Consider the following 24,407-nt stretch of genomic DNA (forward strand, 5'->3'; position numbering starts at 1 on the left):
TGTGGTGGGTCATACAGCATGGTCACGGTGTCACCGCTCAGTGTGGTGGGTCATACAGCATGGTTACGGTGTCACCGCTCAGTGTGGTGGGTCATACAGCATGGTTGCGGTGTTACCACTCAGTGTGGTGGGTCATACAGCATGGTCATGGTGTCACCGCTCAGTGCGGTGGGTCATACAGCATGGTTACGGTGTTACCACTCAGTGCGGTGGGTCATACAGCATGGTCACGGTGTCACCACTCAGTGTGGTGGGTCATACAGCATGGTCACGGTGTCACCACTCAGTGTGGTGGGTCATACAGCATGGTCACGGTGTTACCACTCAGTGTGGTGGGTCATATGGCAAGGTCATGGTGTCACCATTCAGTGTGGTGGGTCATACAGCATGGTCACGGTGTCACCACTCAAGTGTGGTGGGTCATACAGCATGGCCACGGTGTCACCGCTCAGTGTGGTAGGTCATACAGCATGGTTGCGGTGTTACCGCTCAGTGTGGTGGGTCATACAGCATGGTCACGGTGTCACCACTCAGTGTGGTGGGTCATACAGCATGGTCACTGTGTCACCACTCAGTGCGGTGGGTCATACAGCATGGTCACGGTGTTACCACTCAGTGTGGTGGGTCATATGGCAAGGTCATGGTGTCACCATTCAGTGTGGTGGGTCATACAGCATGGTCACGGTGTCACCACTCAAGTGTGGTGGGTCATACAGCATGGTCACGGTGTCACCACTCAAGTGTGGTGGTCGCCGACTTGTTCTTACATAAACCACAGGAAACACTTGTCCTGTTTCCTGACAAATTTTACCTAACCTCACTTATTCATGGGGCACCTGGAGGAGAAAGTTCGAAACCGTACATACAGCCAGTGTCACATTGTTAGGGTATGAGAGTAAGACACATGTGCAACATCTGGGTATCTTTATTGTAGACGTTTCGCCGTCCAGTGGCTTTATCAATACAAATTCTAGGACAACTTGAAGACAGTAGAACTATGTACAGAAGATGAGGTAATCAGTCCCTCAACCTAGGAGTAGGTGCGAACAGCACCATAGTCGTGGAGATTCTGAAGCAGAAGAAAGAATCCTGGCGCTTATATAGTAACGTCAGGTGTAGCAGACAGGTGCTGTTCGCACCTACTCCTAGGTTGAGGGACTGATTACCTCATCTTCTGTACATAGTTCTACTGTCTTCAAGTTATGTCCTAGAATTTGTATTGATAAAGCCACTGGATGGCGAAACGTCTACAATAAAGATACCCAGATGTTGCACATGTGTCTTACTCTCATCTTGTCGGTATTATATACCATTCGTACACAACTTGTTAGGGTATGTTGACAGTACCTTGTCCTCGGCCCCAGGTGCGTCAACACTACAAAACTCCCACTAAACATAAACTCAGTAGAACCTTTTGTTATGGTCACTGTGGAAAACGAACATAACAGTTGCCTACCTTTTCTAGACATCGTATTTCTGGAAGAGTAACAACAAACTGGAGTTCAAGGTCTACAGAAAACTAAAAAGGATGACCTGTGGCATTTCATACCACAACACACGTCCCAAGAGGGGCGTTGTGGTTGGCTTCTTTTTGAAGGTTTTACGAATCTCCAGTCCATATCATTTAGAAAAATGCACTTATATACACGTTTTCTCCAAGCTGAATTGCCTTGCCCACTGTATCACTATAGAGACGGGTCTTCTTATGACTAAGACCCTTGCCAGGCCGTGTTCTGGCCAACATATAACAACAACAAATGACTGTAGGAGAAAGGCAACAGCTAGACAACAACGCACAACGAAGTCCATTAACCTCTCTGTTAGCCGAACCTCTGAATACATACACAACTGAATTACTAAGGTACCATAATAGCATACATTCCTTCCAGCACCATCTCGTAGCTACTAAAAACAGACACCACGAACCCACCGCCTGGGTTACACATCATTCCGTGTGGGTTGATAAAAATAGTGTTAAAAAAACCTAGAAGTAGCACACAACGAGTCTACGAACACCGCAACGCTTGCCGGCGCTTGAGCAATGTTCGTGGCATTCATCACTAACGCTTGAGGGCATCTCATGGATTTCAAGAATGGCAAACTTGTCATCAAGGAGTCCGATCGTCGCAACAGACAGTGTTTAGAGTCATCAGTCATCGCCAGTAGGTACACCATAATTCAGAACACAGAGAGTGTCATCATATCTAAAATGGTACCGCTATGTATTTTATTCCAGCAAATCACAGTCATCATTGATCCTAGCCTCGTCCTGATAGCTATCACTGAGCCTAGCTCCGTCCCCACAGCTATCACTGATCCTAGCTCCGTCCCCACAGCTATCACTGATCCTAGCTCCGTCCCCACAGCTATCACTGATCCTAGCTCCGTCCCCACAGCTATCACTGATCCTAGCTCCGTCCCCACAGCTATCACTGATCCTAGCTCCGTCCCCACAGCTATCACTGAGCCTAGCTCCGTCCCCACAGCTATCACTGAGCCTAGCTCCGTCCCCACAGCTATCACTGATCCTAGCTCCGTCCCCACAGCTATCACTGAGCCTAGCTCCGTCCCCACAGCTATCACTGATCCTAGCTCCGTCCCCACAGCTATCACTGATCCTAGCTCCGTCCCCACAGCTATCACTGAGCCTAGCTCCGTCCCCACAGCTATCACTGATCCTAGCTCCGTCCCCACAGCTATCACTGATCCTAGCTCCATCCCCACAGCTATCACTGAGCCTAGCTCCGTCCCCACAGCTATCACTGATCCTAGCCCCGTCCCCACAGCTATCACTGATCCTAGCTCCGTCCCCACAGCTATCACTGAGCCTAGCTCCGTCCCCACAGCTATCACTAATCCTAGCCCCGTCCCCGCAGTCATCACTGATCCTAGCTCCGTCCCCACAGCTATCAGTGATCCTAGCTCCTTCCCCACAGCTATCACTGATGAGATTAAGACACATGTGCAACATCTGGGTATCTTTATTGTAGACGTTTCGCCATCCAGTGGCTTTATCAATACAAATTCTAGGACATAACTTGAAGACAGTAGAACTATGTACAGAAGATGAGGTAATCAGTCCCTCAACCTAGGAGTAGGTGCGAAGAGCACCATAGTCGTGGAGATTCTGAAGCAGAAGAAAGGATCCTGGCGCTTATATAGTAACGTCAGGTGTAGCAGACGAGGGCATATTCACTGGTAGGCGGGATTCCCCAGTGGAAGTAGGTCCTTCCCAAAGAGATGGGTTAGTTGTAGTAGTAGTTGTCGTAGTCGTGAAGGTTATGTACATGTCCTCAGAATTAAGATTCCATGATGTTGCAGTGTCTGACAAGTTGTGTACGAATGGTATATAATACCGACAAGATGAGATTAAGACACATGTGCAACATCTGGGTATCTTTATTGTAGACGTTTCGCCATCCAGTGGCTTTATCAATACAAATTCTAGGACATAACTTGAAGACAGATCTGATCCTAGCTCCTTCCCCACAGCTATCACTGATCCTAGCCCCGTCCCCGCAGTCATCACTGATCCTAGCTCCATGCCCATAACCATCACAGCCTAGCCTCGTCCTCACAGCCATCACGGAGCCTAGCTTCGTCCTCACACTGGCCATGTTGCTAATGAACCTACTAGCCCAGGTACCTACCTGGCCATGTTGCTAATGAACATACTAGCCCAGGTACCTACCTGGCCATGTTGCTAATGAACATACTAGCCCAGGTACCTACCTGGCCATGTTGCTAATGAACATACTAGCCCAGGTACCTACCTGGCCATGTTGCTAATGAACCTACTAGCCCAGGTACCTACCTGGCCATGTTGCTAATGAACCTACTAGCCCAGGTACCTACCTGGCCATGTTGCTAATGAACCTACTAGCCCAGGTACCTACCTGGCCATGTTGCTAATGAACCTACTAGCCCAGGTACCTACCTGGCCATGTTGCTAATGAACCTACTAGCCCAGGTACCTACCTGGCCATGTTGCTAATGAACCTACTAGCCCAGGTACCTACCTGGCCATGTTGCTAATGAACCTACTAGCCCAGGTACCTACCTTGCCATGTTGCTAATGAATCTACTAGCCCAGATACCTATGTGGTTATGCTGCTAATGAGCCTCCCAGTCCACACGTACCTACCTGGCCATGTTGCTAATGAATCTACATGCCCAGGTACCTGCCTGACTTTGTCGAGAGAGAGAGAGAGAGAGAGAGAAGGGAAGGGAAGGAGGCAAATAAAGCTAGGGGTTAGAGGGGGAAGGGAGGGGAAGGGAGGGGAAGGGAGGGGAAGGCATTAGTTTTTATAATAGCGAGATGTACCCAGATAGGAGAGTGAGGTCTCCTTTGGGATTACCCTAATGTGATCTTTCCATATAAGAAGGCAAGAACAAAGGGATCACCACAGTAGGCCTACTGGCCCAGGTGAGGCTGGTCCAGCCTACACACAACCACTTTCACTCGTGTATCTGTCAGACCTATTTATAAAGCTGTGTAGGGAAGATTCCAGATACAGGGATTAACTCCATATTTCTCTGCTCGTTTTTCAGCCTGTTTCTGTTGATTTTTTAATATGATGAGAAGTGAGCTGCATAATCTAAATGAGTTCTGAAATGAGGAAACGTTTCGCCACACAGTGGCTTCATCAGTCCAATACAAAGAGGAAGGCGTAAGGAGAGGAGGAGAATGAGGTAATCAGTCCCTCAACCTGGAGTCGATGTGTTCAGTCCATCAATCTTGTAGAATGTACCACATTCTACAAGATTGATGGACTGAACACATCGACTCCAGGTTGAGGGACTGATTACCTCATTCTCCTCCTCTCCGTACGCCTTCCTCTTTGTATTGGACTGATGAAGCCACTGTGTGGCGAAACGTTTCCTGAATAAAGATTCCCATATGCTGCATAAGTGTCTCAGTCTACCCAGGTGTTGCCCATGTATCTAATGTATCAACTTGTCGGTTCTCTGAACCATTTATCTGCATAAATAAGTTCTTTTTAAAGATGTATAAAGTTGTATTAAAACCTAAGGACTTATACCTCGACATAACGCCAGGAATTCTATCAACTATTGTTAAGTCTTCTGCACTGTTGTCTTGGCTTTAGATGTCTGTAAACCAAAGCTGTTTGATTCTGTAATAAAGTTGGTAGAATTACCGACAATATGTAAAGTAAAAGGACACAAGTGCAACTAATGTGGCATTTATTGTGGCAACGTTTCGCTCTCCAGGAGCTAATGGCTTGATAAAGCTCCTGGAGAGCGAAACGTTGCCACAATAAATGTCACATTAGTTGCACTTGTGTCCTTTTACTTTACTGTTTGATTCTGTTTGATTACTGACTGCATTGAAGATTGAGACACTTATGCAGCATATGGAAATCTTTATTCAGGAAACGTTTCGCCACACAGTGGCTTCATCAGTCCAATACAAAGAGGAAGGCGTAAGGAGAGGAGGAGTATGAGGTAATCAGTCCCTCAGCCTGGAGCCGATGTGTTCAGTCCATCAATCTTCAACTTGTCGGTTTTTCAAACCATTCATCACAACTGACTGCATTATTGAGTTTAGTGTTACTAAGAGAATAGAATAGAATAGACCTTTATATTTATCCACAATGAAGTGTATCTACCACGTCTCCGACGTTAGTATACAAAAAGTAATTTTGAACCTTCCTGGGTCGTCACCAGAGTTATTGTAGATGAATGGTTCAGAGAACCGACACGTTGATAAATTAGACACATGTGCAACTCTTGGGTATCTTTATTGAGGAAACGTTTCGCCACACAGTGGCTTCATCAGTCCATACAAAGGAGAATCTTGAAGAACAGGAGGAGAATGAGATAATCAGTCCCTCAACCTTAAGTCGATGTGGTCAGTCCATCAATCTTGAATAGAATACGGCATACTTGCGGAGAAGGAGCTTATAAACCATAGGCGGTGTCACATTTGTTCAATGTGGAAGTAGGTCGTGCCCAAGGATTAGGCAAGTGAAGAATTCCCAAGTATTAAGATCCCAACTTCTTGGGATCTTAATACTTGGATCTTAATAACGCAAGTATGCCGTATTCTATTCAAGATTGATGGACTGACCACATCGACTTAAGGTTGAGGGACTGATTACCTCATTCTCCTCCTGTTCTTCAAGATTCTCCTTTGTATGGACTGATGAAGCCACTGTGTGGCGAAACGTTTCCTCAATAAAGATACCCAAGAGTTGCACATGTGTCTAATTTATCAACATGTCGGTTCTCTGAACCATTCATCTACAATCCTCCTTCTTATGATGATTCAGCCACATATGCAGCAGTTAGGTATCTTGATTGTTGAAACGTTTCGCCTACACAGCAGGCATCTTCAGTCAAATACAGAGGGAGTAGGTGTAGTAGTGAAATGAAGATGATGTAATCAGTCCATCAGCCTTGGAGAAAAAGTATTTGAGGTGGTCAGTCCCTCAGCCTGAAGAAGAGTTCAGCTTCATGGTCTGGAACAATATGAAGCTGGAGCATGAGAACGGAGTCTTAAATACTGTCGAAGATCAGGTGGAAGATCTCGAAGATAATGATGGGAACGGGATTCACGTTCTTACGTGAACTGATGTCGCTATTTCGATTCAATTGTGTGTCGTTGATGTAGATTAGAAGTCGTAAGGGATCCAGCACTGACCCCTGCGGAACGTCACTTGTCCCCATTCTGATTTTATCTCATATATGCAGACTGTTGTGCAAGAATGGTATATAATACCGACAAGATGAAATTAAGACACATGTGCAACATCTGGGTATCTTTATTGTAGACGTTTCGCCATCCAGTGGCTTTATCAATACAAATTCCAGGACATAACTTGAAGACCGTAGAACTATGTACAGAAGATTAGGTAATCAGTCCCTCAACCTAGAAGTAGGTGCGAAGAGCACCGTAGTCGTGGAGATTCTGAAGCAGAAGGCGCCTGACGCTTATATGCTAACGTCAGGTGGAAATGGGACGGGTAGCAGACGAGGGCATAGTCACTGGTAGGCGGGATTCCCCAGTGGAAGTAGGTCCTTCCCAGAGAGATGGGTTAGTTGTAGTAGTAGTTGTCGTAGTCGTGAAGGTTATGTACATGTCCTTCACGACTACGACAACTACTACTACAACTAACCCATCTCTCTGGGAAGGACCTACTTCCACTGGGGAATCCCGCCTACCAGTGACTATGCCCTCGTCTGCTACCCGTCCCATTTCCACCTGACGTTAGTATATAAGCGTCAGGCGCCTTACTTCTGCTTCAGAATCTCCACGACTATGGTGCTCTTCGCACCTACTCCTAGGTTGAGGGACTGATTACCTCATCTTCTGTACATAGTTCTACTGTCTTCAAGTTATGTCCTGGAATTTGTATTGATAAAGCCACTGGATGGCGAAACGTCTACAATAAAGATACCCAGATGTTGCACATGTGTCTTAATTTCATGCAGACTGTTGTTGAAAATTAAACACATGTGCAACATCTGGGCATCTTTAATGTAGACGTTTCGCCATCCAGTGGCTTTATCAGTACAATTTTTAGGACATAATTTGAAGACAGAACTATGTACAAAGGATGAGGTAATCAGTCCCTCAGCCTTGGAGTTGGTGTGAAGAGCACCATAGTCGTGAAGAATCTGGAGCACAGGCAAGAAGGCTGGCGCTTATATACTGACGTCAGGTGAAAAGGAGATGGGTAGCAGACGAAGGCATTGTCACTGATAGGCAGGATTCCCCAGTGAAGTAGGTCATACCCAAAGGATGGGTTAGCAAAAGTAAAGAAGGTTGTGGAGACGTCTTCCGAGCCAAGGCTCCTTGATGTTGCAGTGACTGACGAGCTGTACAAGAATGGTATACAATACCGACAAAATAAAAATTACGTATATAGTTCTATTGTCTTGAAATTATGTCCTTGAATTTGTACTGATAAAGCCTCTGGAGGGCGAAACGTCTACAATAAATATGTATACCCAGATGTTGCACATGTGTCTAATTCTCATATGTTGTATACCATTCATGTACAACTTGTCAGACACTGCAACATCATGTGATCAAAGTCACACCATTCCTTTCTTGGAGCGAAGCTGAATAATTTCTATTCTCCCAGGCGCTGTATGAGCCCCTTCCCTACGGGTTTAGCGCTTCACCTAGGAATGTAACAGTAGTTTTGGCTCGTCCCAAAGATACGTAACGCTGTATTTTTGTTTCGGTTAAGAGGATGTGAACTTTGGAAAGAAGATAACAGTGTATTTACACCCTCTTCGGTGTCCCGTCGCCCGGTTGGTAGCGCATTCAGCTCACACATTGATGTCCGTGGTTCGATTGCCGGTACGGAACGAAACATTTGGGCTTGTTTCCTTAAGACACCTGCTGTAAATAGGTACCTGGGTATTAGTCGACTGATGTGGATCACATCCTGAGGACAAAATTAACCTAATTTTCCCGAAATGCTCTGCATAACCAGGAACTTTCTATATAGTATGTCATTGATTTCAACTATGGTCTGTATAAGTTGTATCATGTTGAAAAAAAGATTATTATTATTTTTATTATTATTATTATTATTATTATTATTATTATTATTATTATTATTATTTTTATTATTATTATTATTATTATTATTATTATTATTATTATTATTATTATTATTATTTTTATTATTATTATTATTATTATTATTATTATTATTATTATTCATAAGTGATGCTGACAAGGGTTTTAAACTGATACTTCAGCAAACACTGACATATATATTAGAAAACGTTTGGGTCCTGGAAGATTATCAAGGTCCGAAGGACCGAAAAGTTGTCTAGTAAATATGTCCCAGTGTTTGCTGACGTCTCTTTTAAAATCCCAGCGTCTTTACAAGGGTAGAAAGACTCGGAAAATGTGGCTGGCCGTGTTTAACTATGTTGGGTAAAAAGACACAAGTGCTAATGCGACATTTTATTGGGGCAACGTTTCGCTCTCCAGGAGCTTTCTCAGTTCAGTACATTTAAAGAATCCCAGCGTCTTTACAAGGGTAGAAAGACTCGGAAAATGTAGCTGGCCTTGTTTAACTATGTTGGGTAAAAGGACACAAGTGCTAATGCGACATTTTATTGGGGCAACGTTTCGCTCTCCAGGAGCTTTCTCAGTTCAGTACATATAAAGAATCCCAGCGTCTTTACAAGGGTAGAAAGACTCGGAAAATGTCGCAACATTTTACTACCCGCTTAAAATCAATACAACACTTAAACTACCGGGAATGCCACAGAGCGCTCTGAATGCACTGTTCTGGAAGGAGAAGAAACAGGGAGACAAACCCGATAATGTTTACATGGAAAACACTTTGAGAGTGAGGTCTCTAATCTGCACACCACCGTCACAACTTACTGAATGGAATAATGAACTTGCTAGAGAGCATAGAAGGGAAGGGAAGGGCTACAGGCATGTTTGGAACCTCTCAGGGTATAGATCCTTTTAAACCAACCACAGGTGTGGTTATATGGCACTTGTAAGATATGCTCTGCCACGTCCTTCAAGAAACTGTGACTGGTATTCTTTTTAAGATTGATGGACTGATTACATCAACTCAAGGCTGAGGGACTGATTACATCAAACTCCTGTTCTTCACCATTCTCCTTTGTATGGACTGATGAAGCCACTGTGTGGCGAAACGTTTCCTCATTAAAGATACCCAAGTGTTGCACATGTATCTAATTTATCAACTTGTCGGTTCTCTGAACTGGAACCAGCCTGGTTGATCAACTCCTGATTCACCAGGAGACCTGGACATGCACCGGGTCGCGGGGGCGTTGATCCCCGGAATACCCTCCAGGTAGACTCCAGGTAGACACACACACACACATGCACACATTATCTCACTTATTCTCTCTGTCTTTCACCCTCTCTCACTCATTCTCTCTCTCTCTCTCTCTCTTTCTCTCTCGTGGCAACAGTACAGATTTATCCTAACATACATCTCCACATCTTTCCCTGTTGTTACTCTCCTTCTGGAATACTTTGTACCTGTGTGTGTGGTATTCAGCAGGCGTGTCCCACCTCTTCAATTTAAACCACGTCTATGTAATTACACTAACATATGCTTCCAGAAAAAATATCGAATTCATTCCATTTTGTTGTTCACATTCCTGCTATTTATATAATACCTGGAATCTCCATGGCTCTATATATTACTTTCTTTGTTCTTGGTAATTATCTTAACAACTTTCTGGCTTATTTATAAATATTTGTTTATATACGTCTGTGATTTTCCTGTTTTGTTCTTAGTATAAATATTGTTGGGTTGTGCTTATATGCGCCCATTATCTTAGTCTGGTAGAATATTATGTATCCCTGGACTGACTTACATAACACAGGTGTTCCTGGAACATACAGCCCATCCCTCGACTATACTGGTTATATGTGCCAAGGAATATGTCCCAGCTGTCACTGAATGGTGTTATTCTTTACTCGCAAAATTTCTCTCTCTCTCTCTCTCTCTCTCTCTCTCTCTCTCTCTCTCTCTCTCTCTCTCTCTCTCTCTCTCTCTCTCTCTCTCTCTCTCTCTCTCTCTCTCTCTCTCTCTCAGGAAGCGCCCTGGAGGTTACCTGGAGATTATTCCGGGGATCAACGCCCCCGCGGCCCGGTCCATGACCAGGCCTCCCGATGGATCAGGGCCTGATCAACTAGGCTGTTACTGCTGGCCGCACGCAGTCCAACGTACGAGCCACAGCCCGGCTGATCCTTGCAAGGGCGGTTCCTGAGATCGTGTTTGCAACATTGCAAGCTCCTGATGTTGTGTTGATTGCAACACGAAAGGCCCAGAGCTATCATTGAACCCCATATATATATATATATATATATATATATATATATATATATATATATATATATATATATATATATATATATATATATATATATATATATATATATATTAAAGTTTATGGTATTCCTCTGTACCCTGTGGCTTCACCTCCTGTTTCGACTCCCACTATCCTTGTGGGTACCCCATCCCTACCCTACCAATATGCCCTTGTGTGTCTGCCCCTCTACCCTTCCCTCCTACCCCCTAAACATCCGTCAGACCGCCACATCCCCCCCCCCCTCTCAGTCGTAGAGCGTACTATATAGTAATTATACTCGTGTATATAACCCCTCACATCACCACCTCTCCGTTGCTAGTCTAAACATTTATACACACCGCAAGTTATGCACACTCTCTAAATTGACGGCGATTTGAAACTTTTGGCGAAAGTAACGCAAAATAAGCGAAAAAACGTAAAAAAAGTCGAGATGGCAAGAGTTAGGTCTTGTCGGTGAGACCAAAGGAAGAGGCAGGGCGGCGTTTGGTCATTTGGTTGTTGCAAGATTTCCACCCTCGCCGCTTTGAGAACTCTTCTGAGTCATCGCTGGCCTTGCTGTCAAATATTTTAAGCATTTGGCTTGTCTCTCTACGTTCCTGTTTCTTTGTGGTTTTGTTTATCGTATTTTTTCTGGTACGACAATGTAACTATTATCGTTTGATGTTTTGCGTGATGGTTGTAAGTGGTGGTTCTGGTTACATGGGAGAATTCCACGTAGCTCAAGACCGCCGCGGGATTAAATACATGCTAATAAGATAAGTATTAAGCGAACTGTAAAAAGAAATAAAAAAAAAAGGTCGATGGAACAGCCATTCATTCAGGAGTGATGCGGTACGACACTTTCGGAATGTGACTCCCGGCAACCTCAGCTGAGAGGTCCATGGCATGCATAAATATATCTATCTAACGACTGTTATATGACTTCTATAGCAGCTATAACGAAATAGATAGATACCTTTAACGCCCAGGTACTGCAGGGCAGAGCGGGGAAACATAGAAATATTGAATTAGCAATAAAAGAAGGAAAGTAAATTAGAAGTGGGCAACTGAGAGAGGAGAGAGAGAGGGAGAGAGAGTGTAAAATCTCCAGTATTGAGGTGACTGTGGGAGGGAGTGTGCGCACGGATGCTCTCTTATACCTGTGGCACTGGCTTTGCAACCTCAGTACGTGCAACATTGTCAGAGGAGCAACATTGCACTCCCGTCACTTGAAGTATTCCTCCCAGTGTTGCAATGTATACCTTTGACCTTCACACTGGAAATGTGATTAGCAAATCCCCTTTTCTCAGAGTTTACACGTAACCCCCAAACAAATTCAACGCTACGGAAAAACTTTCGTGTGTTTTAGACGAAATTTAAAAACTTGTGAAGGGGCGAGAAAGTCAAGAATACTCGTTTATCTGGGGGGGAGGGGCTATCTGCGGCGGCAAGATCAAAGACAGCAGCGTAGATAAGCTATCATCTGTATATTGCCGACATAAACCCCCCCCTGCCACCTCGACACTAACATTACCAGCGTTGAACTAACGTCAGGTTGCTATTTACTGACTGGGGGGGGAGGGGGAATGGTTGAACTATGATTTAACTCCTGGAGAAAAAGTTAAATTAGCGTTGAGCGTCTTGAGGAAGAGTTAGAACTTGGATTCAACGCCGTAAGGAAGATTTAAACTTGGATTCAACGCCGTAAGGAAGATTTAAACTTGGATTCAACGTCTTAACGAAGATTTAAACTTGGATTCAATGCCGTAAGGAAGATTTAAACTTGGATTCAACGCCTTAAGGAAGATTTAAACTTGGATTTATCGACTTAAGGAAGATTTAAACTTGGATTCAACGCCTTAAGGAAGATTTAAACTTTGATTCATCGCCGTAAGGAAGATTTAAACTTGGATTCATCGGCTTAAGGAAGATTTAAACTTGGATTCAACGCCTTAAGATTTAAACTTGGATTCAACGCCTTAAGGAAGAGTTAATTAGAATTCAACGTCTTAAGAGTTTATTAGCATTCAGCTCCTTAAGGAAGTTAATTAGGATTAAACGTCTTAAGGAAGAGTTAAACTCGGATTCAACACCTTAATTAAGGAAGGGTTAAACAAGGATTTACTCCCTTTGATGAGGCTAAGCGGAGAACTTTGCGAGGAAAAAGTTCAACCGTGGTTTTTAGAAAAGTTCCTCTGAAGTCGTGGGCTTGAAATGTGTTCATAAGATATGTTTTAAACAGCTCTTTGGAATTAAGTAGCGAGAAAGTGCTGTCAGAAAAATACCTTTACGTAACAGTTTAACGAAAATCAGTGATTTAGAATTTACCAAGTCTTGGATGGGAATTCAATGAACTGAGAAAGTCTACGGGGTTTTGAAGTCAGGTTTCAACAGGTGAAGTTAAACTCTGAACTTAGCTGTCAGAAGAAGCCCACAGCTGTTCTTAAGATGCTGTAGGCTCGGCACATCCCACGTCATGGCCAACTCCTTTGTTAAATGGTGTAGGGCCAAGTTTTTCAACGGTTACAAGCACATCAATGGTGAGATATTGCAAGTGTTTGTTAATAGGGATATTTCTGTTCTAACCCTAAGGTTACCCACTCAGGATAACCCAGTAGACGTCCATGTGTCATCAGGGACTATTGTAACTCGTATGTTATTACTCTTTGATATACTCTATAAGCATTAATGTTACTGTAAATTGTCGCAGTGGTGAGTTATATATGGTTGAACACAGGTGAGTTAACATAAGAAAGAAGGAACACTGCAGCAGGCCTCTTGGCCCATGCAAAGCAGGTCCATGTGTGTGTGTGTGTGTGTGTGTGTGTGTGTGTGTGTGTGTGTGTGTGTGTACACACCTAGTGGTTGCAGGGGTCGAATCATAGCTCCTGACCCCGCCTCTTCACTGGTCGCTATGTATGTGTGTGTGCGTGTGTTTGTATTTGTTTACACATTTCTGTTAAACTTTCTCTTTGACCTTAAAAAAAAAAATACTACTAAGCTACGCGTTTTTTGTTCAGTTTTTCTCCTTGTACTCTACTATTTTCTTGACGGTTATGCTATATGTGTCCTTTTTTTTTAAGACGTAAACAAGGCGCGAGTTAGTGGATATTTTATGCAGTTATAATTATCTTCACCCCCGTGTGTGCATGTATATATTAAATTTATACTTTTGACACATTTAGGCTGTGGAAATATATTTGTATTTATCTGTGTGTATGCACCAGGTGTGTGTATATATGCCGTGTATCTTAATGTACATATGTAATGTATACCGAGAAGTATGTATTTATCACTTTGAGAGGTATATACTGTTTATACATACCCAGAAGTGTAAGGACCTCTTGTGTGTATACACTTGAGAGAGAGGTGTATGCTGTTTATGCATACCCAGAAGTGTGGGGTCCTATTGTGTGTGTATACATTTGAGAGAGGTGTATACTGTCTATACATACCCAGAAGTGTGGGGACCTCTTGTGCGTATATATTTGAGAGTTCAATATTTATTTTAGGAATTAAAATATTCTTGATTGTTATAAGTGTACAGTATATTAGTTAAGCTGTCTCACTTAGATGTGTTGAACATAAACGACAGCGGCTTATCCAAGGATTACCCAATAAATCCACGCACTTGCGTCAATTTTTTTTATTGCCAATGGAAAACAGCTTAGAAATCTAAGTAGTGTCAGTTGTTGTTGTCAGTGAGTAATGTTGGTGACTGTGACCCACATTGAAAGGCGTAGGTGATGTTGCACGTTCCGCAATCCCTCAAAAGACGCCGCCAAGAAGTGTCGGATCCTGTGAAGGCATCCACGGATACCCTTCAATGGAGTTGAGGCGCATAAATTTCCTCGATTTTTTTTTCTTCTCTCCTCTTAGCTGTGGTGTTGCCTCTTTGTTTTTGTTTTTTTCACTGGTTTTCGTTATTCGTTTGTCTGAGTTTCGCTTGAGGATTGCGCATTTAGTCAGTGTTTTTTTTTTCTTTGATCTTGTCTTTTTTATGTATATTTATTTACCAGTTATCCTGATAATTGATTTTGGGTACCTTTTCATCTCGTTTTCTTTATATTCATCTCGTTTTCTTTATTATTCGAATTATATCTTGCGTTGTCGTTGATTTAAATCAGCGGCACTCCAAGGATGCCTTGAGGATGGGGAAGAGCTCTCGATCCGAGGAATTGGGGTTATTTACCACTCGTTCCTCAGGTGCTGTATGACTCGTTCGGATTTAGCGCCTTCCCTGCAAGATTAAAACAGATCAACGAGACTTTGAGTTCGTGTTCAGGTCGGGTATCAGTAGTCGGTTTCAGGGGGCACTGTCCCGTGTGTTGATAATAGTATAAAACTACCGACCAGTTATTGATTAAGACACATATGCAGTAGCTGGGTATCTTTATTGATGTATTTGATTGAAGCATACGCGAGAAGTTTCATCAATAAAGACACCCAACTGTTGCATGTGTGTCTTAATGGTTGCTGTCCTCTTACCACCCGGTGTTTGACCTGGTCGACTAGGCTGTTGGTGCCAGCATCTTGCTTTGTAGTCACTGACACCGGATTTCCTTGCTGTGTGTTTCGTTCGTTGTTTCTCGTTATATTGGATTTATTTTCATGATCAGTGGGCAGTGGGATGTTTGTTACCCGTACCTTATAGTGCAACGGTACAGGGCTCACAGTCAAACGGAACTGGGTTCGAATTAGGGAGAGGCGAGACGTGTGCAGCTCTCGTGGCATCTTCCACCACCTCTTCACCTAGGAGCAAGGTTAGGTAAGGTTTGTCAGGAAATAAAGTGTTTCCTGACATGGATCTTAGTCATATGATGACCACAGCTGGAGCTTTTGGTCATCTGACCGAGGCCTTCCACTGGCTTATCCCTGCACTCATTTAAAAATTATGGTTGTGATTGTAACCATTAAATCCTACTGTGCTAGCAGCAAGTAGATACCTAGGACTGCACTAAGGGTTTATCGCTTCCCCTTGATTATAACAGTGACCCTCTTGACTCTCTTGGGTCATTCCAGGTTAATACGATTTCACTTTACACAAGGTTGACTGAGCCTTGAAGTGTTATTACCTACCTGGAGTATTCCGGGGTCAACGCCTCCGCGGCCCGGTCCATAGCCAGACCTACCAGTGAAGCAGAATCTGATCAACCAGGCTTTTACTGCTGGCCGCACGCAGTCCAACGTACGAACCACAGCCCGGCTGGTCAGGTACTGACTTCAGGAACCTGTCCAGTTTCCTCTTGAAGACAGCTAGGATGTAGACATTGGTAATCTCATTTATAATAATTAATAATAATAATAATTTTTATTTACTACAAGTACATGTACATGATATACAGGCCTAGCTGACATCATTATAGAAAGCCCCTTGTTATGCAGAGCATTTCGGGCAAATTAGGTCCTTGTCCCAGGATGCGACCCACACCAGCCGACTAACACCCAGGTACCCATTTTACTGATGGGTGAATATAGACAACCAGTGTAAAGAAACACGCCCAATGTTTTCACCCTCGCCGGGAATCGAACCCAGACTCGCCGTGTGAAGTGAGAGCTTCAGCCACCAGGCCACGGGGCACCGTGAAATAGGATGGATCATCATTGACTTGGCATCCCTTGTTATAAAATTTCTCATTATCCAGCTTTTTATTTCCCTTGTAGCTAACTATAAGTGGGGGTTATTCTTTGATTCATCCGTGTTCCTATCCATCCTGTATTGTGGGTTAGACGTGACTTCCTCCAGGATAGATTAGGATAGCTAAACTCGATCAGATTTATTCGGATTGTGGGTTAGGATAGGTTAAACTCGACCAGATTTATTCGGATTGTGGGTTAGGATAGCTAAACTCGACCAGATTTATTCGGATTGTGGGTTAGGATAGCTAAACTCGACCAGATTTATTCGGATTGTGGGTTAGGATAGGTTAAACTCGACCAGATTTATTCGGATTGTGGGTTAGGATAGCTAAACTCGACCAGATTTATTCGGATTGTGGGTTAGGATAGGTTAAACTCGACCAGATTTATTCGGATTGTGGGTTAGGATAGCTAAACTCGACCAGATTTATTCGGATTGTGGGTTAGGATAGGTTAAACTCGACCAGATTTATTCGGGTTGTGGGTTAGGATAGCTAAACTCGACCAGATTTATTCGGGTTGTGGGTTAGGATAGGCTAAACTCGACCAGATTTATTCGGGTTGTGGGTTAGGATAGGTTAAACTCGACCAGATTTATTAGGATTGTGGGTTAGGATAGGTTAAACTACTCAGCCTAATTTATTATTGTTCTTGTATTATCAATTGAATTTAATAACGATATGTGATTAACGAGCCAAACAACGATATCAGGTTAACGAGCCGAGCTGCTGCTTAAGTTAACCATTTATACACCATTTATATCGAGTCTTTCTGCAGTTTTGACACAAGATTTATGCATCCTGACCCTCTGCTTCATTTTACCCCCCCCTCACCCCTTTACCCCCTCACTCTTCACCCCCTCTCACCCTTTCCTCCCTCACCCCCTCGTTGTTATCCATCCACATTAATTGAAAATGTTGTCTTAGCAGCTCTGACGGTATATGAACTTCACCACCGGTGATGAACGCTAAGATTTTAATGTATAAAACGTTGAGATTTGAACACCTCCCCCCCCCCCCCCCCCAAAAAAAAAAAAAAAAAAAAACACGTTATAGCATTGCCTGTTTTCCAAAATTTTGAATTTGAACGTTGCCAGTTTTCCTCGGCCACCTCGTTGCCAGACGTATCGCTAACAGTTTTAATTTCCTTCTGTGCCGTTAAATATACTTTTTTTTTTTAAGGTTTGTATAAGCAGCTTAAACCGCAATGGAAATAAGCCATTTTGACTTTTTTTTGGGGTTATCCTGGATAATTTACGCTATGTATGATAATTGTAATTATGTGTATATGTGCCTAAATAAACTTGTTGTTCACCTAGCAGTAAGTAGGTACCTGGATGCTAGTGGAAATGAGTCACTTTGACATGGCCGCGGGGGCGTTGACCCCTGAAATCCCCTCCAGGTATACTCCAGATACTGATTTATTTTGTGTTATCCTGGTGGATAATTTACACAGGTGCCAAATCAACCAGGCTGTGATGGATATGTGGGGCAACGGGCCTCCAGCACCAACAGCCTGGTTGACCAGGCAAGCACCAGACGAGCCTGGTCCATGGCCGGGCTCAGAGAGTAGTGAAACTCTCGAAACTCTTCAAAGGTACATCAAAGACTTGTATAATTATTTGCGTAACTGTATTTGTGTACCTGTACCTAAACATACGTATCCTAACCCCCAAGGATTGCTAATGAAGGATAATACAATAAAGTCAAATAATGATATTTATTTCGTTTTTTTTTTTAGGTCCTCAGGATGTCACCCATGACAGTCGCTATAATAATAATAGTAATAAATCTATTTCTAGCAGTACGTGATACAACTTATACAGACCATAGCTGACACCTATGACATACTATAATATTAATAATAATAATGTTTATTTCTAGCAGTACTTGATACAACTTATACAGACCATAGCTGACATCAGTGACATACTATGTAGAAAGTCCCTGGTTATGTAGAACATTTCGGACAAATTAGGTTAATTTTGTTCCCAGGATGCGGCCCACACCAGTCGACTAACACCCAAGTACCTATTTTACTGCTAGGTGAACAGGGACAGCAGGTGTCTTAAGGAAACACTTCCTAATGGGTGTTATCTGTTTACTGCTAGGCAAGAGAGGCAGTAGGTGTTACGAGGCTTGCCTAGACGTCTCGATGAGGGTCGACCCCACCTACCCTGGGTAGTGGGGTAAGCGTGCTGACCCCTGTGCTAGAGGTTTGACACCCAGCTTTCACAAGCCTCGTCTACAATATTGATATTAGACACCCGTATCAGGGCACACTGAACTGTTTCCTGACGAATACACCAACACAGTCATTCTCCCTCTCTCCCCAATGGAGGGAGTGCCAGATCCTAGTAATATAAATGCTTTATTGGATCTGCATCGTTTCTAGTTTTGATATCCCTCTTGCTCTGAACAGGGCCGTCAACACTGAGCAGTGCTCTAAGCGCCAGAGCACAAGCGATTTGATTAGTATCACAAAGTAGAGCCAGGAAGGCTGTTCAACTCGCACCCAAACATTTCAGCTCATGTATCTAACACGTTTCTAAGGCTGATTCAACTCTTCACCAAACCTAAGTTAACTGGTTCTTAGAAAATTTAGACGAACCTTTTCTAAGCCGACTCCAGAAGCCACCAGGATTGACTCATTTGCTCATGTCTCTGATGAGATTAAGACACATGTCTCTCTTGATGCTGTAAGTATTTAAGATGAACACATCAGCATTGCTTAAGTGAATCCATGAAAAAGTAAGCAAGGAATCACGGCTAGAAGCGCTGGGCAGATTGTTAAACTATTAAGTTATATATACAGTCCATCTTCGTAGCCGGCTTGTTGCTGGACCAATAAGACCCTTGGTGCGCTCCTCGGCAGGCCAAACTCATTCACGTTTTTTTCCATAAGGATTTTATTTTCTTTCGTGAGGAACTTTTGCGAATCATTCGCGAGGGGTAACGCTGAGGACTTCTGACTTGTCATAAGTCCCCCAGTTAATCCAAGAGTCACGATTTTCAGTTTTTTTAGAGCACGGGCTCTAGCTAGTTGCTCGTCTCTGACTCTTGAATAGTTTCGGAGGAACACTTTTCGCCGTGGTTAGGAAATTAACCAGCGTAGTGTGAGTAATAAGCAGTTACACTAGTGGATGAGTTGATAAGCGTGAGGGGTTCAAGACTTGTAAGTGTCCTCACATCAAACAGGAGATTCTGCAGTATTGTCATGAATACGAGGTTTGGTCACAGACCGGGCCGCGGGGGCGTTGACCCCCGAAACCCTCTCCAAGTATGAGTACATTAAGAGAAAACACAATTCTCCGGGGCCCAAGATTGTTCAGCAGTCTCCCACCAGCCATAAAGGGGATTACCAATAGATCCCTGGTTGTTTTCAAGAGGGAGCCGGACAGATACCTAAAGTCAGTACCTGACCAGCTGGGCTGTGGTTCGTACGTTGGACTGCGTAAGGCCAGTAGTAACAGCCTAGTTGATCAGGCCCTGATCCACCCGGCGGCCTGGTCAAGGACTGGACCACGGGAGCGTTGCCCTCAAGAATACCCTCCAAGTAGACTCCAGGTATGAGGCTTGGTCATGGACCAGGCCGCGGGGGTCATTGACCCCCTGGAACACCCTCCAGGCTACTCAAAACACCAGTTTCTCCTGACATGGGTCTTATATGATAATCCCAAACTGGTTGACCATTCGCTATCTTACCCTAGCTAGATTTTACACTCCATTTAGAAACCTGAGGATCACTACCTAGCAGGGTCCAGGCACTGGATTGTAGTAACATCTTGGTTTGACGACTTATCGTAAGGTGAAGTGGACAGTGATGCTTTGTGAGCGGCGCGCGCCTCACCGACAAGGAGGTAAGTCCTTGATACGGTGTAACCTGTCAGCGGCCCTATAAACTACAACAACAAGACAAGGAGGAACTGTTACATTTTTCCCCTGGCTGTGTTGAAGCTGCCTTTATCACCCTTATCAGTTTTTTCATATTATTAGAGGCTGTAAGTGATAACAATGTACATGTGTTTTTTTTATAACTATCGATTTCGCGCCGCCTTTGTTATTCTTTGTACTGCGCCAGTGTTGACATCCGCACTGCACTTGTTTTTATTTGGGGGGTTTACGAGTTTTATGTTGAAGAATAATGTAATAAAGTTGGTAGAATTACCGGCAATATGTAAAATAAAAGGACACAAGTGCAACTAATGTGGCATTTTTATTGTGGCAACGTTTCGCTCTCCAGGAGCTTTGCCAAGCCGTTACAGTGTAACGGCTTGATAAAGCTCCTGGAGAGCGAAACGTTGCCACAATAAAAATGTCACATTAGTTGCACTTGTGTCCTTTTACTTCGAAGTATAATGAAAACCTGTCGTCAACTTTCAGGTTTATTGAACCACTTATACTTTTAAAACTTAATTCATTACGGTATCAGTTTAATTCTCTGGCATAATTACACTTCCAGTACACAACATAGTTACATTTCCAGTATAGTTACTTTTCCAGTATAGAACATACGTGCGGCCAGCAGTAACAGCTTGGTTGATCAGGCCCTGAGCCACCGGTAGGCCATGTCAAGGACTGGGCCACGGGGACGTTGACCTCCCCGGAAAACCCTCCAGTTGGACTCCAGTTATACTGTCATATATAAAGTTATATTTTCCTTGATAGCCAAGTTTTGCTATATTCTATTTATTAATTTCGTCTTCCTTAAATTCCTGTGTCGTAACACAAGCAACTGCCATCGTTTCATGTGTCGCAACACAATCAGCTGCTATCGTCGCAACCTAAACAACTGCTATCGTCGTATCTGCGTCACAACGCAAGCAACTACTATCGTCGCATCTGTGTCCGAACCCAAACTGCTATCGTCGTATCTGCGTCACAACGCAAGCAACTGCTATCGTCGCATCTGTGTCTGAACCCAAACTACCATCGTTTCATGTGTCGCAACACAAGCAGCTGCTATCGTCGCAACCTAAACAACTGCTATCGTCGTATCTGCGTCACAACGCAAGCAACTGCTATCGTCGCATCTGTGTCTGAACCCAAACTGCCATCGTTTCATGTGTCGCAACACAAGCAGCTGCTATCGTCGCAACCTAAACAACTGCTATCGTCGTATCTGCGTCACAACGCAAGGAACTGCTATCGTCGCATTTGTGTCTGAACCCAAACTGCCATCGTTGCATGTGTCGCAACACAAGCAGCTGCTATCGTCGCATCTGTGTCTGAACCCAAACTGCCATCGTTGCATGTGTCGCAACACAAGCAGCTGCTATCGTCGCATCTGTGTCTGAACCCAAACTGCCATCGTTGCATGTGTCGCAACACAAGCAACTGCTATCGTCACATCAGCCAATTTAGTGATTGGTTTTTAAATAGCTGATCCAGTGCCGCCGTCGCTGGAATTAGCATGGCACATGGATGTTGCTTGAACTATCCGCTTCTTTCGCCTTTTATGGCCGGTTCTTCTCCTTCCCATTACCGGTTCTTTGGCCTTTCATTAACCGGTTCTTTATGACAGTGAATTCGTACCTTGCCGGGGGAGGGCCAGGGCGCAAGCTAAGTCATAATTTAATTACAATCTACGAGCAACTCTCTATTTAATCACTATGCCGGCATTGTGGTCATGATTCCCATAAATTAATTACCCTGTTATTGATATGGTCTGAGGAACGCTGCCTTTCCTGCCGTCGTACAACTAAGAACAAATGAAGGAGAGAGTGTATATATGTGATATTTATAGATGCTTAGCTTGCCTTGGTGAACGAGAGGGGGATAATGCCTGTGCATTGAAATTACTCTGGCATATTCGAAGATCGGTTTTTTTTATATGGCATCTGCTTTTCAGATGTACATATCGATACAGATTTTTTCTTTAGCGTTGGTCGTCTCCCACCGAGGCAGGATGACCTGAAAAGAGGAAATACTTTCACCGCCATTCATTTAATCATTGTCTTGCCAGAGTTGTGCTGATATCACAGATAAAATGGCCCTCTGAACCGCACTTTCAGAGTCCATGCACTATACTCCTTACCTCCAGGACTCAACTCCGGCTAACTTTTTTCACCCTCATTCAGCACGCCAAGTCATAAAAAATACTTGTCTAAATTATATGTGGTGCTGAATAGGTAAAATTGGTCAATTTTCAAAAACTCATTTAAAATTAAATCCGTTCTAAAATTTTCTCTTATACGTATAAAGATATATTTTTTTCATTTATGTTAACGTAAAAATTAATAATTTTGTACCAAAATAACCTTAGAAAACTTACCTGACCTTATTATAACAAGCGCAATTTAATTTAGCCTAATCCAGCCAAATATATTTTAGATAAGTTTACAGTAATTTTAATAAACAAACACAATGAAATATATTTTTTCGTTAGGTTCAGAATGATTTGCGAAATTATTACATATACAATTTTTCGCTTGCCTTGTTCGGCAAGAACAGCGTTGCTGTTTAAGCCAAAATAGAAAGATGTAGAGTAGTCAGCGGATGTTTGAGCTCCAGAAGTCATCTTGTGATAGGACCAATGTAAGGAGAGACTTGTTCTCTGTCCTGACTAACAAAATCCTCACTGCTTGCACTTTTAATATATTATTATGCTGAGTCATGGCTTGAGCTGCGTGGCGGGCGTGTACCTGGCCGGAGTGTCAGAACGTTTCAAGTCAGGCTTCAGATGTTTTGCGGAATATCTGGGCTTCAGTGTATCTTAACTGATGTTTCAGGGTTAATATTGTCACTGGTAGAAAACAATCATCCAGAGAGGTACTGCCATCCAGAGAGGTACTGCCATCCAGAGAGGTAGTACCATCCAGAGAGGTACTGCCATCCAGAGAGGTAGTACCATCCAGAGAGGTACTGCCATCCAGAGAGGTAGTACCATCCAGAGAGGTACTGCCATCCAGAGAGGTAGTACCATCCAGAGAGGTACTGCCATCCAGAGAGGTAGTACCATCCAGAGAGGTACTGCCATCCAGAGAGGTAGTACCATCCAGAGAGGTACTGCCATCCAGAGAGGTACTGCCATCCAGAGAGGTACTGCCATCCAGAGAGGTAGTACCATCCAGAGAGGTACTGCCATCCAGAGAGGTACTACCATCCAGAGAGGTACTGCCATCCAGAGAGGTACTACCATCCATAGAGGTACTACCATCCAGAGAGGTACTACCATCCAGAGAGGTACTGCCATCCAGAGAGGCACTGCCATCCAGAGAGGTACTACCATCCAGAGAGGTACTACCATCCAGAGAGGTACTGCCATCCAGAGAGGCACTGCCATCTAGAGAGGTACTACCATCCAGAGAGGTACTACCATCCAGAGAGGTACTGCCATCCATAGAGGTACTGCCATCCAGAGAGGTACTACCATCCAGAGAGGTACTACCATCCAGAGAGGTACTACCATCCAGAGAGGTACTGCCATCCAGAGAGGTACTACCATCCAGAGAGGTACTACCATCCAGAGAGGTACTACCATCCATAGAGGTACTACCATCCAGAGAGGTACTACCATCCAGAGAGGTACTGCCATCCAGAGAGGTACTACCATCCAGAGAGGTACTGCCATTTTGTCAAATGAGTGAGAAGAGTGTAGTTCACCTGTAGCCAGTTCGAGGAGTGAGTCCCCCGCTGCCAGGCCTCACTGTTGACAAAGTGGTCAATCAGGTTGTTGGAGCTCCCCCCAGGCAGTCCAGCGTAAATACCACAGCCCAGCCTATGAGGATCTTACCTTAGGAACTTCAAGAGTTATCTTTTGAAGACAGCTTGGGGTCTGTTGGTGGTCCCTTTATGTATGAAGGTTGCTGAAGAGTCTTGGTCCCATCATACTTATCGTGTTTCCTCTTAATGTACTTGTCGCATCCGTGCTTTACACCTTGCACCGTCTGCCAAATCTCTTGTTAGTGTGCAGATTTGAGATCAGTCCCCAGA

At 43.7% G+C, this 24,407-nt stretch overlaps 1 protein-coding gene across 2 annotated transcripts in view; it reads left to right on the top strand.

The window, feature by feature from the left end:
- nkd (naked cuticle) overlaps positions 1–24,407 on the top strand; it is a 147,838-nt gene that overhangs the window by 30,796 nt on the left and 92,635 nt on the right. The window contains exon 1 of one of the 2 annotated variants that reach the window (XM_053774258.2): positions 11,952–13,373. The exons of the other annotated variant lie outside the window; for it this stretch is intronic. Within the exon in view, the coding sequence (XP_053630233.1) occupies positions 13,310–13,373 (64 nt within the window). The 5' untranslated portion in view covers positions 11,952–13,309. Of the gene's footprint in view, positions 1–11,951; positions 13,374–24,407 lie in introns of those variants that run through there. 2 annotated transcript variants of the gene reach the window in all.

The sequence above is a fragment of the Cherax quadricarinatus genome, chromosome 7 (genome assembly GCF_038502225.1).
Source record: "Cherax quadricarinatus isolate ZL_2023a chromosome 7, ASM3850222v1, whole genome shotgun sequence".
NCBI classification, from domain to species: domain Eukaryota; kingdom Metazoa; phylum Arthropoda; class Malacostraca; order Decapoda; family Parastacidae; genus Cherax; species Cherax quadricarinatus.